Source organism: Anopheles stephensi, chromosome 3 (genome assembly GCF_013141755.1).
Source record: "Anopheles stephensi strain Indian chromosome 3, UCI_ANSTEP_V1.0, whole genome shotgun sequence".
Lineage (NCBI taxonomy): Eukaryota > Metazoa > Arthropoda > Insecta > Diptera > Culicidae > Anopheles > Anopheles stephensi.
Window position 1 is genome coordinate 44,623,330 of NC_050203.1, and position 16,409 is coordinate 44,639,738.

At 41.4% G+C, this 16,409-nt stretch overlaps 1 protein-coding gene across 5 annotated transcripts in view; it reads right to left on the reverse strand.

Moving 5' to 3' along the window:
• The window catches only part of LOC118511035 (lachesin-like), a 31,638-nt gene extending 15,541 nt beyond the window's left edge, over positions 1 to 16,097 (reverse strand). Inside the window, exons 1-4 of one of the 5 annotated variants that reach the window (XM_036053622.1) lie at positions 15,957 to 16,097; positions 10,889 to 11,176; positions 1,846 to 1,949; positions 1,407 to 1,614 (exon numbers count right to left, since the gene is read on the reverse strand). In XM_036053622.1, coding sequence (XP_035909515.1) covers positions 1,407 to 1,614; positions 1,846 to 1,949; positions 10,889 to 10,979 — 403 coding nt within the window. In that variant the 5' untranslated portion in view covers positions 10,980 to 11,176; positions 15,957 to 16,097. Of the gene's footprint in view, positions 1 to 1,406; positions 1,615 to 1,845; positions 1,950 to 10,888; positions 11,177 to 15,684; positions 15,704 to 15,786; positions 15,859 to 15,884 lie in introns of those variants that run through there. The other 4 variants (XM_036053623.1, XM_036053625.1, XM_036053624.1 and 1 more) reach the window with 4 other exon arrangements.
• Between the last annotated feature and the right edge of the window lie 312 nt (positions 16,098 to 16,409).

Here is a 16,409-nt window from a genome sequence, read left to right on the forward strand (position 1 = left end):
GTAATGAATGCAGATCCGTCGGATATACTAACTAAACAAAATTCACAATTTGTGTGAAAATCATGCTTTAGTCAGTTTGAAGCTATAAATCGAGTCATTTTCCGAATCCTGAATGAAGTTTGAGCCCTTCCAACACTCGCAACGATCGGTTAAAACTATTTCTAATATTTAGATACACTCCAACTGCAGTCTTTTCCAGATTCACGTCAATGGAAGCTGAGGATATGATTGAGAAATATTATGACCAACTTCTATTGAACTAATGCCTGTATGATAATACCTTTTAACACCTACAATGCACCAGAGCTTACGATGCTGTTTTCGGCTCGGCAAAGGATCTCTTCGATATTATTTTTAAAGAAAACTTCATCCCAAAAGGTAACTGACAGTAAAACAGTGAAAAAGATAAACAAAATTATCAATAATTGTGCCGGCAGCCTCATTTGCGTCGTGGTGCTATTTTAAGAGGTTCTTTAACATTTCAACGCAATGGTTTAAAAGGATTGAAATAGTTTGGTTTTACATTCTGCACTGAAAATATAAGAATTAAACGTTGATTCAAATGATTAATCAAACGTTGAAAATGTTGCCAAAAAAACAAGGCACAGCTATTCTTATTTCGCTCAGTGTAGTGCAGTAAACGTCTTCAACACAACCCAGCTAAACTGTGAAAAAGAAACCACTACCATTTGTTTTGTTTCCACTACACACAGAACGCTACACCTGAATGTGCATTATCATCGCAATGACAGTGGAAAGACGTTTGGAGCCTGTACGCCTGTGTGGCTGTGTGTGTCTGTTCGTAAATGCGGTGTTTTTACCATTTTATTTTTGCCTTGACGACTCTACTTTACCAAAGTTGCATGGCGGAAGCATTTCAAACTATTTATGGTGAATTATTTTTTCTGCTTTTTTGCGTTTCATTTTCTTGTCCTTTCGTCCAACTGCTTGCCTTGGCCTTTTACTCCGGTTCAGTCGGTTAGATTTTGTTTCATCGACAGCAGGAGGTCGTCCCACACGTCGAATGGTCCCACACGGTGACCAATTTGAATATGACGTGACTGCCAGTAGTAACTCGTGACGTCGAAAACGTACCGTCCTGCACATTCCAATTCACTCATAATTATAATTCTCTTTCGATACATGTATTGCATTGGTTAGCTCTTGCTCTTGCTTGCAGAAAAGTGGCCATGTTTCCCTTCCGCCTATGACTCATTACCGACAATTTGTGCCTTGCCTATTTTGCAAACATTTTGTTTTACGTTAAAATGTTGAAAATATTTATGCTACATCCGATACATCTTGTTCGGTAAAACGATCAATTCATTTCAATTTTCAGCACAGAACATGCAGTTTCTGGTAACAGACCTTATTTTTTTTTTGTTTAAGTTTAAGTAGATATGTACCTACAACATCCAGATATCCCATCTGGCTTTTCATTGGGTCCGTATTGATTTGGCACATGTACCATCCCCGGTCAGTTTCACGGATGTCCTTGATACGTAGTTGCCAAGTTTTTTTCTCCGTGTACGTTATGCCAATCCGTTTGTTCTTCGTAATGACATGATTTTGGATGGTGAGGATGGTCTGCGTGTCCACCCGCAACCATGCGACCTGGGTGGGGGTAAAGAAGCAAACAAATTAAACTCAATCAGCAGCCCATTTTCGGGGCCCGAAATAGTATAAAGAAAATAATTATCTGAAGAAAATGAAATTCTCTCTCGTTGTGTAAATCTACCCCGTTTCAGCATGAACTGATGGGTTTTTGTGATAAAGTGGTCTGTATTAAATTATGAAAAGTTCTTATATAAAAGGTAGCAAAACGCTTCGTTTTAGTAATCAAACCTTATATGCACCTAGATCATGCACTACACATGTTAAGGTAGCTTCACGTCCCACGGCCGCTGTTACATTGCTGATGGGCGTAATGAACTTTGGATCGGTTATCACTGGAAGAGACAAAAAGAAAAAAAAAGCTTTATGTGAATACTGCACACTCATACTATATACCATGGCTAATTTTCAAGAATATAAACATGTTCTTTAAACACTTTGCATCAATCGACACAGAACGCAGACAAGCCAAGGTTCAGCCCATACGTGCATACTTTGGAAAATGCACTCATCCTTGAGCACCAGACATCGGACGTTCCGAACGAGGTGATGCAGAGTAAGTGGCTCGCCGACGCAGCTGACAATTTATTAAACAGTCTAGTGGTGTATTTAACCGCCGTAATGAAAATCGACGTTTAAACGAAATAATTGAATGCACGATGGATGGTATCACATAAACCAGTGCAGTGCAGTGATGCAAAAACCCTAACGATACTCCTAGTGTAGGTCGTCGGACCGTCGGTGCTGACCGCGAGAGGAATCGGTCGATGCATAGGAAAAAGAGAGCAACATCATGAGCAGTCCGTCCGTCCGTCCGTCCGTCCTCATGGCAAAGTGGTGCCTGCTACCCGATAATTCGAATTTCCACATATTGAGTACAATTTCAATCTCCTATCCTCGGTCACCCCGAACTGTATGCAACGGGAAAGACCTATTTGACTTTTCCATAAACCCAACGTATTTGTTTGACCGCCAATATGCACCTACACCAGCACACCAACAGCACAGAACGTTGCCGATTGAGCACAGTTAGAGCGAAACCGGTGTCGAGCGAACCGTTTGTGTTTCTATATCAATTGCATTCCGAACCTCCAAAGGGATGAATGTGGGTGCACATGCCGGTCGGTGCTCCATTTTAGACAGGTCTGGTACGCAATTTGGTGTTTTCATGATGATACGAGTGCCATCGGTTTGCACATTGCACAAACAAACAAACGACGACACTTTTACGACTGAGTTGGCCACCACGCTTCGTGCGCCTGATACAGCAAACAAAGGGAACATGCAAGTACTGCCAATGGAATTGTAGGCAATGCAACATCGACATCTGTTGCAAATTTGCGGAATGTTTAATTGTACGAGCACCTCAAACCGTCGCAGTTCGGTCGCTCATTAAGACACTTCTCAACTAAGATTTCGTACACATAATTACTAACAAACGAAGATTGCTTTGTAGCACTCCATTTATCAATCGTTTTCGGGATTGATTATCTGTTTGAAATTGAGTCTCTACCAAGCCTCCGTCGAGAGCGGACGTGTTTCGTGCTGAGTGTTACAAAAGATAAATAAAAAAATAACGATACGATCTAAGCCATTGAACCCGATCGCTCGACTTCGAGCTATGGGCCAGAACAAAATCAAAGCGCCAAAGAGAGCAAAGACCATCACCGTCCAAACCGATTCCAAACGGCTGAAAGAGTCGGCTATACATGGAGTTCACACTCAGAACAAATTTCAACTGTAAGGTGACAACGATCCAAATATGGATATTACAGATATTTCTACCAAACGTGATCGCCGAAACTCAATTCCAGCAGAGAAGTCCAAGAACCCTCGCATCCCCCCAATGATAGTAACTGGTACAACAGTTAGTGAAGTGCATCGACGCATCGTAGCTGCCCACGTGATGAACTGCACCACAAAACATACAAAAAAGGGAATATTGGTCACTCTATGCGCCGGTGATGATTATCGTACGGTTAAAAAACTATTCGAAGAGCAAAAGGTGTCATTCTACACTCACCAACTAGCCGACGACAAGACTACAAAAATTGTCTTATTTGGGCTACCAACCATGGACACTAACGATATCCAAGCTGCTCTGGAAGAATGCAATGCCAAACCGGTAGCAGTATAGAGCTTGAAAATAAAATAAAAACAAAAGGGCCCGACGACCAAGCCATGTACATGTTACATTACAAAAAATGTTCGATAACGCTAGCCGAACTAAAGAACATACGTGCAATAAACCATCACAAGGTTTATTTTGAACACTTCAACAGTAAAAGTGGCCCGATGCAGTGCTCCAACTGCTAAAAGTTTGGTCATGGTAGTGCAAATTGCTTGCTTCCACCCGCTTGCATCAAATGTGCTGCCACTCACACGTCCAAAGCCTGTCCTCTATCACAAGCCACACTCAATCCAGATGGCAAAATAGCCACAAACAAGCTCCGTTGCGTCAACTGTAATGAACACCACACGGCCAATTATCAATGTTGCAAATTTCGTCTACCGGCACATACACGCACTAAAAAGCAACCATTACCGTTCACACTACGGCGTGAGATGTTCCCACCACTACCAACGCAAAATGCTCCCGAACCCTCGGTCACCAATACGCATCGTAGAACGCCAACCTGCTCCAGCTTGTTCAACGAGCACAAGACGGCATGCTCCCGAACCCTCGGTCACCAATACGCATCGTAGAACGCCAACCTGCTCCAGCTTGTTCAACGAGCACAAGACGGCATTCTCGCAAAAAAAGACGAATTTTTTAACACCTTAATTGAGAGAAAGATAGATATAGCGACAATTAGCGAAACCTTTCTAAAACCTACAGTTCGCTTCTCACATTCTTAGTTTACGGTGCATAGATTAGATAGCACAACTGGCGAAAAAGGAGCAGTAACCGTCATTGTTGCAAAAAAAATGCCACACGCAGCTTTAGAAGCCCTAGATCTCAAAGCTTTAGGTGTAACGATCAAATTAATAACTGGGCCACTAATTATAATATCAATCTATAACCCCGGCTCCAATATTGACCATGCTTCCCTCCAACATGATATTATTAAACTCGGTAGATTCAAAGGTAAATCACTCGTCTGCGGTGATTTTAACGCAAAACATCGACTGTGGGACTGTGTTCGTATTGGTAAAGTCCTTTTTGACATTATTCATAGAGGAACCTTTCATTCACCGGATGAGCCCACATACATTTCTAGTGATCACAGACGTTCACCATCCATGTTAGATTTTTTCATAAGATCACTTCATAAGAGAAAATATTTTCATAAGATCACTTCCCAATCTATTTTAAGACAACTGATAGCAAAATCATTAGCAAAACCCCTTATCTTGTACCGAATTATGCACAAGCTAACTGGGCTTTATTTAAAGAAACCATCAACAACCGAATTTACTTCTCTTCCCTAAATCTCCAATCCATTAATAATACTTCACAGATAGAATCCATGGTAACTTACCTTACAAAACTTCATTGTGAGTCGCAGGTGGCAGAGGAATAGAAATAACAAACTAGCAAGTGAAATTAAGAACGAAATAGGAGAGTTACGAAACCATTCGTGATCTCGCAAGTTAGACAATATTAATTCTTCGCAAAATCAAAATAACATTGCCCTTTGGAAAACGATTAGAATCATTAAAGGCTGTTCTCTTGCTATTCCTCGTCTAACATCCAATGGTAAGAAATTATATACTCCAAAAGAAACATGTGAAGCCTCACAAACTCACTTTGCAAACGCTAATCAAACAACTTTTAACAACATAAGCCCATTAGAAAGTGCTATAAACCCTGCTCTATCTCAATTCCTTAACTATCACGTGCCAATGGACTGCAATGTAACACCCGATCTGGTTAAACCTAAATATATTTATAAAAATCTAAAAACATTAATATCAATGAAGGCAATCGGAATTGATCTTATTAATAATAACGCGCTTAAACGTTTACCAAGAAAAACTATCATCCTTCTAACCTTCATATTTAACAATTGCTTAAAACTAAGCTACTACCCAGGCTCTTGGAAAATAGCAAAAATTTTACCCATTGCTAAACCCAAAAAAACCCGAAGAATCCAAGTAACTACAGGCCGATCATTATTTTAAGCTGCTTGGTGAAAATCTTCGAGAAAATCATAGCCAACCGTTTTAAAGCACACTCTAAAGACCACAACATCATCCTGAGCTTCCAATTTGGGTTCCAAAATAACCTCGACGACCCACCAACTGAATCGACTCACAAACACCATAAAAAAGCAACACATCATAAAAAAACCTAGAAAAGGCCTTCGATACAGTTTGGCACGACGGGTTGTTATATAAAATGATCTGTTATAACTTTCTCCTCTAACTCATCCTTTTAATAAGATCATTCCTACTAAATAGATCTGGTTCAGTGCACCTAACATCTTGTAGTTCAGAATCTTTCAAACCCCTAGCTGGTCTGCCACAAGGTAGTGTACTTTCCCCAATATTATTCAATATCGTTACTTGTGATATACCTAAAATGAAAGGAGTCAAATGACACGCTTTTGCCGATGATTTTGTTATCAACTCGTCGAACTCTTACCCATATACAGTATTGAAAAACCTTAACAAAGGAGTAGGAAAATATGTTAAATACTGTCATCAATGAAAACTAAAGTTTAATGATGGAAAATCAGAAGCAATCTTTATCACTAATTGTCGCAGAGCTAGGAAACTGCCAAATCGGACCCACATCGGCACATTAATAATATTGATATTCAATGGAAAAATTCAATCAAGTATTTAGGAGCAACGCTGGACAAAAATTTACTTACCAAAAACACATAGAATCAAAAATAATTAGTGGCACCAACGCCTTAAGAACAATATATCCATTTTTAAACAGGAATTCAAAACTGAACTCGCGTAACAAGATGCTCATGTACAAAACATTAATAAGACCATTACTCCTATATGCTGCACCTATCTGGTGCGATAGTGCTGCATCGCACATCCAAAATATGCAGTTGTTTCAAAACAAATTTTTAAAAAGAATAATGATTCTTCCTCCTAGGTGTAGTACGAGAATAATCCATAGAGAGGCAAAGATTGACAGGGTATTAGAGTGCATCCAAGCAACAAAAACGAATTATAGATCAAAATGCACAAACAGCGCAGATATAATCCTACAAATCCTTGTATAAAAGCTACATTAAACGGTAAGGGTTAAGTTTTTGTATTTTCTATTTGTTTGGTTGTTAAGTTTAGGATAATATAAGTACTTTCAGATAGCTTAAGTTGTTATTGTTAATGTGTTATTGTTATCAATAATCTTTGAATTGAGGGGTAATTGTTCCTATCAACGATATATCAACAATATCTACCTCGTCTCAATATCTACCAAACAGTATTCAAAACTATCGAGTTAAGGAAAAATCCGGCACCGATTTAAAATCAATTATTGTAACAAACATTATACTTCAAAATTAGTAAACGCTATGAATGAATGAATGAATCTCTGTTTGAAACACTTATGAGCTACGTACAGATCATTTACAAATTAAAACAATTTATTCTGCGCTCACGTGTAAATAGTTAGCAAATGAACACCGTTTAAGCTGGCATCGTGGCTGGCTGAAACGAACGTTATAAATTCCGTCTCGCAACTTATGAACACTGCGCTTCCGGTTGGTCATTCAGCAGCAAAACAGCCAACTAGATGCTAACGGGCAACCGGTTTCGTCAAAGGAAAGGTTACACCAAACCATGGGGTGGCGAGTAGCTCCGGGGCAGAAATATTCCGTAAACCATCCATCGCCGCTGGTATGCTGGTCAGAGATCACCCGCGTGGCGCAAAAACCCAGCAATATATAATAAACTGGAAAGCAAAAATCTGCCCTCAATTTATGTAATGGATTTTCTCTGCTCCATATTCCCTTTTTTCTGTCAGCCCATTCATCTTTGCCTATCCGGCAGGAGGTAGGAACCTGCCGGCAACTGGACACGGCTTCTCGCAGTGCCATGAAAACGCCGTCCGTACATTTTGCGCGCTCCGGCCGAGATCCGTCCGGCTGTCTGTTGTTTTTCAGCAGCAACTCACCACCAACATGCCATCACTCTCATTCATCCTGGTCATTGTGATGTTTGCACGACCCCGTCAGCTCTGTGCATCTGCCAAAGGGTGCAGGCTGGGCAGTTGCAGCATGCGTGGATGTAAGTGAATCGGAAACTTGAGCAAGCAGCTACCTTTTGGCCGTTGTCAGTCAGCCTCCCAAAAGGCTTAACGAACACGTGTGTGTGTGCGTGTGTGTATCTCTAGCTTCTCTCTAAAAACACGAAATCCTTACGATCACGTCCAATGCTCCAGTGTGCGTTCGTTTTTAATCCCGTGCCACAAAACTTTACTCTAATCTGTGGCGTTAGGATTTTTCCCGTCCGGCTACCAATGGCGACCGAGCGCGCGAACCACATGCGACGGATTTTCACCAGCTCACTCAGCTCACTCAGCTTCAGCACTGGACAACAACACTTCACAAGAACAATTTTATAACTGCCGCTCGCTTCACACCACACACCACACACCACACCGAAAGGGTTTCACTGTGTGGATCATGTGAAATATTCTTCCTCGAGCCCCTCCAGCCACTGGCCCGGCTCCACTGCTGTCGTAAAGTAAATAAAACTCATCATATTAATTAGACTCCTAGGTGTTGTGCCCTTCCATGTTCGCAGCTGCTTCCTCTGCTCTCGACACTGGCTAAATCCCGCCTGCAGCACCGATTTATTTTATGTTATAATGTCGTGCGATCGTTCCATGTTCATGTTCCAGCTACCGAGTATGCCGCAATGACCGAAGAAAACGAAACGCAACGAAAGTTTGGGAACAAGTTTAAAATGATGCTATGAAGTGATCCTAAACCGTCTTAACTTTCCCTCGCTTTATCCGCTGCACTCACCGAACGAAAGTGATTAACACAAAATATCTTGCCAAGTTTAGGATTGTTTAAACTGTTCTTTGAAGTTTTACCTTGTGTTTTTTTTTTCTTTTATTCTGCAGTCCACGAGATTTTGCCATGATTCTGGAACTATTCGAGGTAAAAGCTAGAATAACTATTCGACAAAAGCACCTTATTAGCAACTTTGGGTCTTAGCGCTGCTCATCCAACTACACAGCTTCTCCTTCAATTTACGGTTAGGTTGCTTACACTGTACAACTTCTGTAACTGTTGACATCTAAGTTTTGCAAAATAAAAATATAGTTTTCTTCATCCTGGGAAGATGGTAAGGTTAACAAGTTGAGGGCTTAATGATCGATAACATGCCTGCCTATCCTTTACCACTGATTGAAATTACAGACACATGGTCCGGTCAAATGCGGTAACAGATTGATGCACATACATACAGTAAATTATGGATTTATCAGTCAAGCACCAGAGAAAACCACGACAATGTATCATTCGTGCTGGGATGTGATATATGCACACAAGGAAGCAACTGCCATCGGTCAAACAGGCACTGCAACCTAATCGTAATGCGCGGTCTTGCGTGGAACATTGCATGGTGTAAAAGCTAATTTCCTTCCGATCTCATGCTCTAGCCCACATCAACCTTCAACCCTCTCGTTGTGCATGGCGCATTGTTTAAAGCTTTCCCGTTACCGTCCCGGGTTCGTCATGTCACGCGCGTTCGTACCCCACTGGAAATTACACCGGCGATAATCATCTCGATGCCCGATGCCAATTATCAATTACCGTGTGCAGAAAGAAATCTACAAAACATGGTTCCAATTTTTACGGCAAAAAATGAGATAAGAATGTTAGCACGTTGGTACGGCGGCCTAAATGTCCAACGGCAACGGAGAATTCCCATTTATCTGCTCGCTGCTATGAACTATTCAATGCATGCCCAACAATGTCACAATCAGCACAAGTGTATCCGAGTGCCGTTTGAAACCAATTAAGCTATTCGAAAACTTGTCGATGTCCCGGTGTCGGAAACCGATGCCAAAAAATCAATCCCTGCGCGGTGTATACGAAAGAATTTGATTTGTCCATTTATTTTACATGTACCTGTATGGCTATACTTACGAGTTACTGCTATTCGAGTGCAGAGATACACGAATAAACATGTTCACACAATTACAGATAAACATACAATTCACATTCAGTTCTCGATGGTCCATGCACTATCAGCATTGTTCTTCGCCGCATTTCTGTGGAAGTGTGCTTGGTAGATGAACATTCGAACAAGTACATGGCTTATGTGTTATTTAAAAGAATATTTAAACTTATATCTTTATCACAACTCCGCATCTCATTCGTAATCGTTCATCTCAGTTCAAATCTTATTTTTCACTAAACGCGCATTGGCTTCTTTTACTTAATTTTATCCTTACGTGCTACTGATTGAATCCTAAAAGCCATTCGGATTCGAGTGGGATTCAAATCTATTCGATTGAGATTCCAATCGATACGGATTCTATTAGTATTCGATACGGATTCCAATTAGGATTCAAATGAGACTAGATCCATAAAGACTCGATTGCAAATAAATCAATTAGAATTAGATTGGAATTGCATTGAAAATATTCCATGCGTTTGAGATTCGGTTGGGATTCGATAAGGTACAATAAGGATTGGATAACTACTCATAAGCACCTGGGTCGGAATAGCTCAGATGTTTTTTTATTAGTTTTTAATATTTTTTAGTAACATCATCTTTGAACTGCATCATTTTTTGACAGAAGAGTGTTCTTTACCAGAAACACGAAACAAGCTCTAACAAAAACAAAGGTTTTGTTTTGTGTAAGGATATGTTTGTTACTCTCCAAATCTCCTCAAAACCCTCCACCACAAACTCCTCCTCAACCTCCCATTCACTTTTAAACAAACCGTATCAGAAACAACATAAGGGTTTCGGGTTCGGATTTTCAAAATTGGAATCCCTATTAATATTGGGATTCAAAGATTCGAATCCCCAATGGTATCCATTTTTCCCATCACTAATGCTACGAAGGGGAAGGATCTTGATGGAATTCAATACCAGGCTCGCGTGAAAGACCAGAACCGCCATCATTGGAACAACAACAGACGGAGTCTACTTCACTGAATAACAAATAAAGTTTTATAAGTATACTTATAAAAAAGATCAAAAATTGTGTGATGCATAAAATTAATATTTGTTTGAGTAGAGTTTAAAAAATACATTTCTTAACAAAACTATACAAACACTCTCACAAACGTAAAACAACAGCATTCTAATCTAAATATTTACCATCAGACCCACTTACCTGTGACTTCAGAAAATGATGCTGGACAAATGATCGAAGCAGATAAGAATAGAAGCAGCCACAGCGTCTCAATCACACTGTAACCAATCATTGCTTACTATACACAGTCACACCTGACGTTGGAAGTAAATATATGGCTCGTTTCGGAATGGTTCCACATCAGTCCAAACACTTCACTAGCATCATTTTATTACTGCCCTCTTGTCTCTCTGATGCCTGTTTCTCTGGTTATCAACAGACACTCAAGCAGTTTCTCTCAACACTTTTGCATTTTTGTAGGGATTTTTTCTACAGGAATAAGACAAAAGAATTTTTGTAAAGTAAACGATGTACGGAAACTATCATTGAATCACAAATTCAAGGATCACCTTATTTTAATAATGTTTATAGCATCTATACAGCAAGTATTCAAACGTGTAGTGTGGAATAATAAATCATTAAATTAAATTCATATTCGGAACAACATAATCATCAGTTCGTAAACGTTCAATCTCTCTCGCATACACATTTCAAAACGAAAGACGCCGGTCGAGGTCGAAATGTTCTCACTTCATCAATTTGCACATATTTAACACCATTCCCATGTAGACGCCCTGTGGTGCTTGCTACAGCTGCATTCTAACCACTTCCACACAGTTCTTAAATTAGCCGAAGGGACACCAATTCCTAGACCAAGATCGCACCAGCAACCGGGTGAGCAGCAACAACAAAAAAAGGGATGAAAGCAAGTGCTAATCTTCCTTGGGCGGTAAATTTTCTTCGCATCGAGCACCATCAACACCACACCGCACCTCTCCAAACACACGAATGCTTGAGAAAGTAGCATCGCCAGATACATGCATGCGTGCGTAGAGCCCGGTCCGACCGACCGGACAACCGGGCGTGGAAAGCGTGTTCTGCCCAATCGATCTACCATCTGTCGAATGGCTTGGCGAGTTTGGCGAGTGCAAATCATCCTCGTAGCAGTAGGAACACAAATGACACACTGAGCTAACTGCTAACGGCTAGGGCAATCAACACATCGAAAAAGGTGATTGCAGGTGGCATAAGAAGGTCAGGCTCGAGGCCACTGCGCTGGCCTTTAGCACCGAACACCGAAAGGGTTCGATTCGATCCATGGCGATAATCGGTCGCTTACGGGCATCATCTGTCTACTGCCCGGTACCCGAACGATTGGACGAGTTTTGCATGAGCAAAATTTCTTGTTTTCGCATGAAACCTATCTCCCGCACGGTACGAATTCGGTGTTCGGGCCATCCTGGGCCAGAGCGACGTCGACGACGACAACGACGATGATGGCGATGTGTCGAAACTCACATATTAAACAAAAACACCAACATAAAACTTCTCGATCCGTAGCGACACCAATTGACATGCTGCACGGCGTCCTCGTGGCAGCTCGTAGAGGCGTTCGAGAGAAAAAAAAAGCACACCAGAGTGTAATAAGGAAAGAGGGCATCATGGTGTTGAAATGAACTTTGGCACTTGATTAACGCCAATAACCGGACCCATGGCGAAGCATGCCCGCCACTCGCAACTCGTTGATATGATACGATAAACACGGTAAACGCTCTCCCGCCCGGACAAACTTTGTCACCGCAATCGCCCCAAAAAGTTGCAAACATTCAGTGATCTGTGCTTTTGATATATGATGATGTTACGGAGCACCCAACATGTGAGAGACCGTACGAAATGTTGCCAAACATTTGTCGGTGCATCACAACATCGATGTCCTGCCACTGCCTGCCGGCCAAGAGTACGTATGACAGTACAAATTACACCACATCGGATCGCAAAATGTTTGCCGATGGCCGGAGTTTTGTTTTGCAGTGTACTGAAGGAATTTTTAAACCGTCCGCTAGCATCTTCCGGCATTTTCACGGCTCGGAAATACCGCATTTCTCGGGTTTCCATCCGAAGCCAGCTTGTAATAAACTTGTGCAATGCACAAACTGTTCTCCACCCCCCCCCCCCCACCTCCCGGTCCCCCACCCCTCGTGATGCACTTGAAGTAATGCCAAGGCGAGAATTCACATCATACTGTCAGCCGACTGGGGTGCTGATTAGACGCAGGAGGTTTAGAGCTCCTCCTGTGGTGCCTGCAAAATCAATAGAACTACCAGTCTCGAGAAACTACATTTGTCAGCTGGTTGAGGTTGAGTTTCTCGTTGCACAAATTGATTTTCTTTTTTTCTAATGAATGCATGTATGTACCAGTGGCTAGAGTAAACTGCTTCCTTTGCTTTTGACATGAGCTACAGGGTGTTTGCGTTGCGTTAGAGAAGTTCGTTTTGTGTTTTCATGTGCGTCTGGCACACGCAGCACGATGATTGTTGTTAACCCAAACCCATGCCTTCCAGTGCCCCATCATCATCATCGGTATAATTTCAACCAACTTGTTTCAACTAGCTTGCCAATCATAAACCTATTACTATCGGCCTTACGCTGGTGGGTCTGTTGGGCTGCTGTGCATAACTCGAATGGTATTACACCCTACAAAATAAACCACATTTGCTGCTCATTACTTTAAATTGTGCTTGGTTCCTTCGAGTAAAATAAAGTGAGCAATGATATGTGTTAGTATTCGTTTACACAGCTTCGATCAGGAACCGATAACCACTCAAACAATTTTGAATTTCTCGTTTCCTAGTCAAAAATCGTAGAGTATACAGCACTGGTAGGTAAATTCGTCTTCACTATTACTATAAAATTCTAAATTAGTCACTCAGGAAGTACAACTATACCGATAGGTCCTATACGTGAGGCCAGCAAAGCAAACAAACCTAGCACAACAACACAACAGCAAACAAACCATCTACTATATCTACTACTGTTGCCATTATTATTCATCATATTCCATCACACAGCAGCAGATAGATGCAAAACGGCAAATGCACCGGCAGTGCCAACTACAGCATCAATTATAATCCAACATGCAACGGCACAAAACGCGACAACAACTGAGTGAATTATGCATAATCGTTTTGGGGTTTGAATATTTCAACATATTTCAAACATCATACTTCTTCACGCCCCGGTGAGGGATCAGATTTTATCACTGTCCCGGAGCAAAAGCTAAACTACTGCTGCTACTCACCCACTCATGCACAAACACGGACAAACTAGAATGTATCCGGTAGGAGAGAATACAAATTCGGCTACACCGACTATGGTGCCATGGTACAGAACCTACGCTCACTATCTTCTAACATTATAATTAACAGCGTTAATGTATGAAAAATTGTAACAACTGCACGTGCAGTGCGCAGCGTAGATTGCTTGTACAACAAAGCGTATCCATGTTCGACGGTGTAATTAGATCTTTTCGGTGTTAAAGGCAACGCGGATGAATTTTGTAACAATCAAAGGTCCAATTGGCACCTGTGTAAAAGGAGAGTGAGGTGGGCACTAGGTGGCTCTTTCGACTGGTGCCTTATTGCAATGCGGACAGAAATTTCATATGTTAAAAAGGTATCTAACTCATAACGGTTGTTTAAATATTTTCATACGAAAACCTGTGCTTAGACTTTGTTAGGGACTTAAACATGCCCATCGAAACTAGCATTCATTTTCCGCTAGGAAAGGCGATATTCTGTTTTTTTTTTTATTCATAAAGAACGGCCTGGCCGTATTGCTTTATGGCGATATTCTGTTTAATTATAAAATAAAACCGCAAGTATTTAACTGCATCCATCAAATGACAAGGAGCTAAGTGGCAAGTCTATGATTTTCGATTGCCATTCACGCTCGGCATGATGAGGCGGGGTTGATTCATTCCTGGGAACATGCTTTAAAATGTTCATCATTTCTAAGAAATCCTTTCGCCAACAAGGAAAGCGAAGGAGGCATACTGTTTATCCGCTGGCAACAAATTACATAGGGTGCATTGTCGACCGGCGTGTGTTTGAAATGTGGTCGTATTGTGAAACTTCACGTGCTATACTCGACTAGACGCGTTCTGTTTCATTCCCGCAACCAACTGCAATAAACTACATATAGGATTGATTTGTTTTTTTTTCCACACGCATACACACACACACACACATATCGTCTGGCATAAAACCTTTCATTTAACTGAACGCCTTGACCACCTCGTGGTAATCGGAAGAAAGACTACAAATGAACGTTCCTGTCGTGTTTCATTTTTCCAGCCTGAAATCCATCGCTCGTATGATTACTCTTCTGGCGCCAAAAGCGAGACTAGCAGCAGAGAAACCATTATTGATTATTTTTTTCGCCAGAAATAAGCACCACATTCAAAATTGTTGGGCATAATTCCAACATAAATCAATTGATTGTACATCTGTTCTGTTCTACCAATGGCACCGGGTAATGAGACACCTTGGCACCGGTTGCCCGTGAACGATATATTATTTACATCCTTTATGGCAGAGCTAAGTGAATTGAAAGTATCTATAAGCTGATGGGGCACGGACTGACAACACCTGATAATGCACGAAGATTACACGCACGTGGACTGGGGTTCCAAGTTCGAAACATCATCGCGATTGGCTAGTTTGGAAAGTATTTTTTGCAATGTTTAAACTTTAAACGGAAAACCATCATCACTGTTCACCGCGAAACACTGACTCACTGAAGGCACGAACAGTCACATAGATACATATATACACGCCACATCCGATCGTTGGGAAAGCTGGTCGGGACATTTTTTTGTTGTTTCCCCGCTTTGGGGTAAAAACACACCGTGGATCGTAGAGAACAAGTTTCAAGCTTCCCAAATATAGTAAAATAGTAATAGTTGCAATCGTGGCCAAACAAAAGGAAATGGAACGTACACAGACAAACGAAACGTAAGAAACGACGAGCGATATCTTCCATTCGTGACTAAATTACAGTGGCAAATGCTCCCCCCAAGAAAATGGGAAACCGACACAAACTTTTATGATGGTTTGTTTTAATTCCAAACAGCACACAACGTCACGGAACGGATTTCAACCCGAATCGGAACACTATCAGACCAGCCATATTAACATACACGGTAACCGAAACGGCAAAACACAAACGGTTGGCACTTGATCAACGGCGGAGAAAGCACAAGCGAACTTACGGAGCAACGTACGGAACAACGATTAGGTAGTTTTGGTTTGGCAATAGTTTTGCTTCTTGTTCCGTTGCCGTGGAACTGTGCGTCCAACTACTTTGCCACCAATCACATCAACTACCACAGATCGACTGGTTTGCTCGACGACGTTGGGCCAACGGATGAAATGTGGCGTCGCGTGTTCTGGGGCGCTCAACGTTTAAATTCTGATTGAGTGCTTCAACAGTGGACTGGCGTGTAATGCGCATGTGCAGCAAAAGGACACTCAGGGAAACCGTTAATTGTGCAAAACTACCGCAAGATATTTTAGCGTATTCAAAGCCTGACGAGAGTTTCAATAATTTCCAACGGTATAATAAATAAAATATTTCGATATTAATGCGATTCACAAGATTACTCAAAGGCTAGCTCTCTAAACTTAAATGTCCCCAATTATAGTTGCCCTCCTTGATTTCCCCG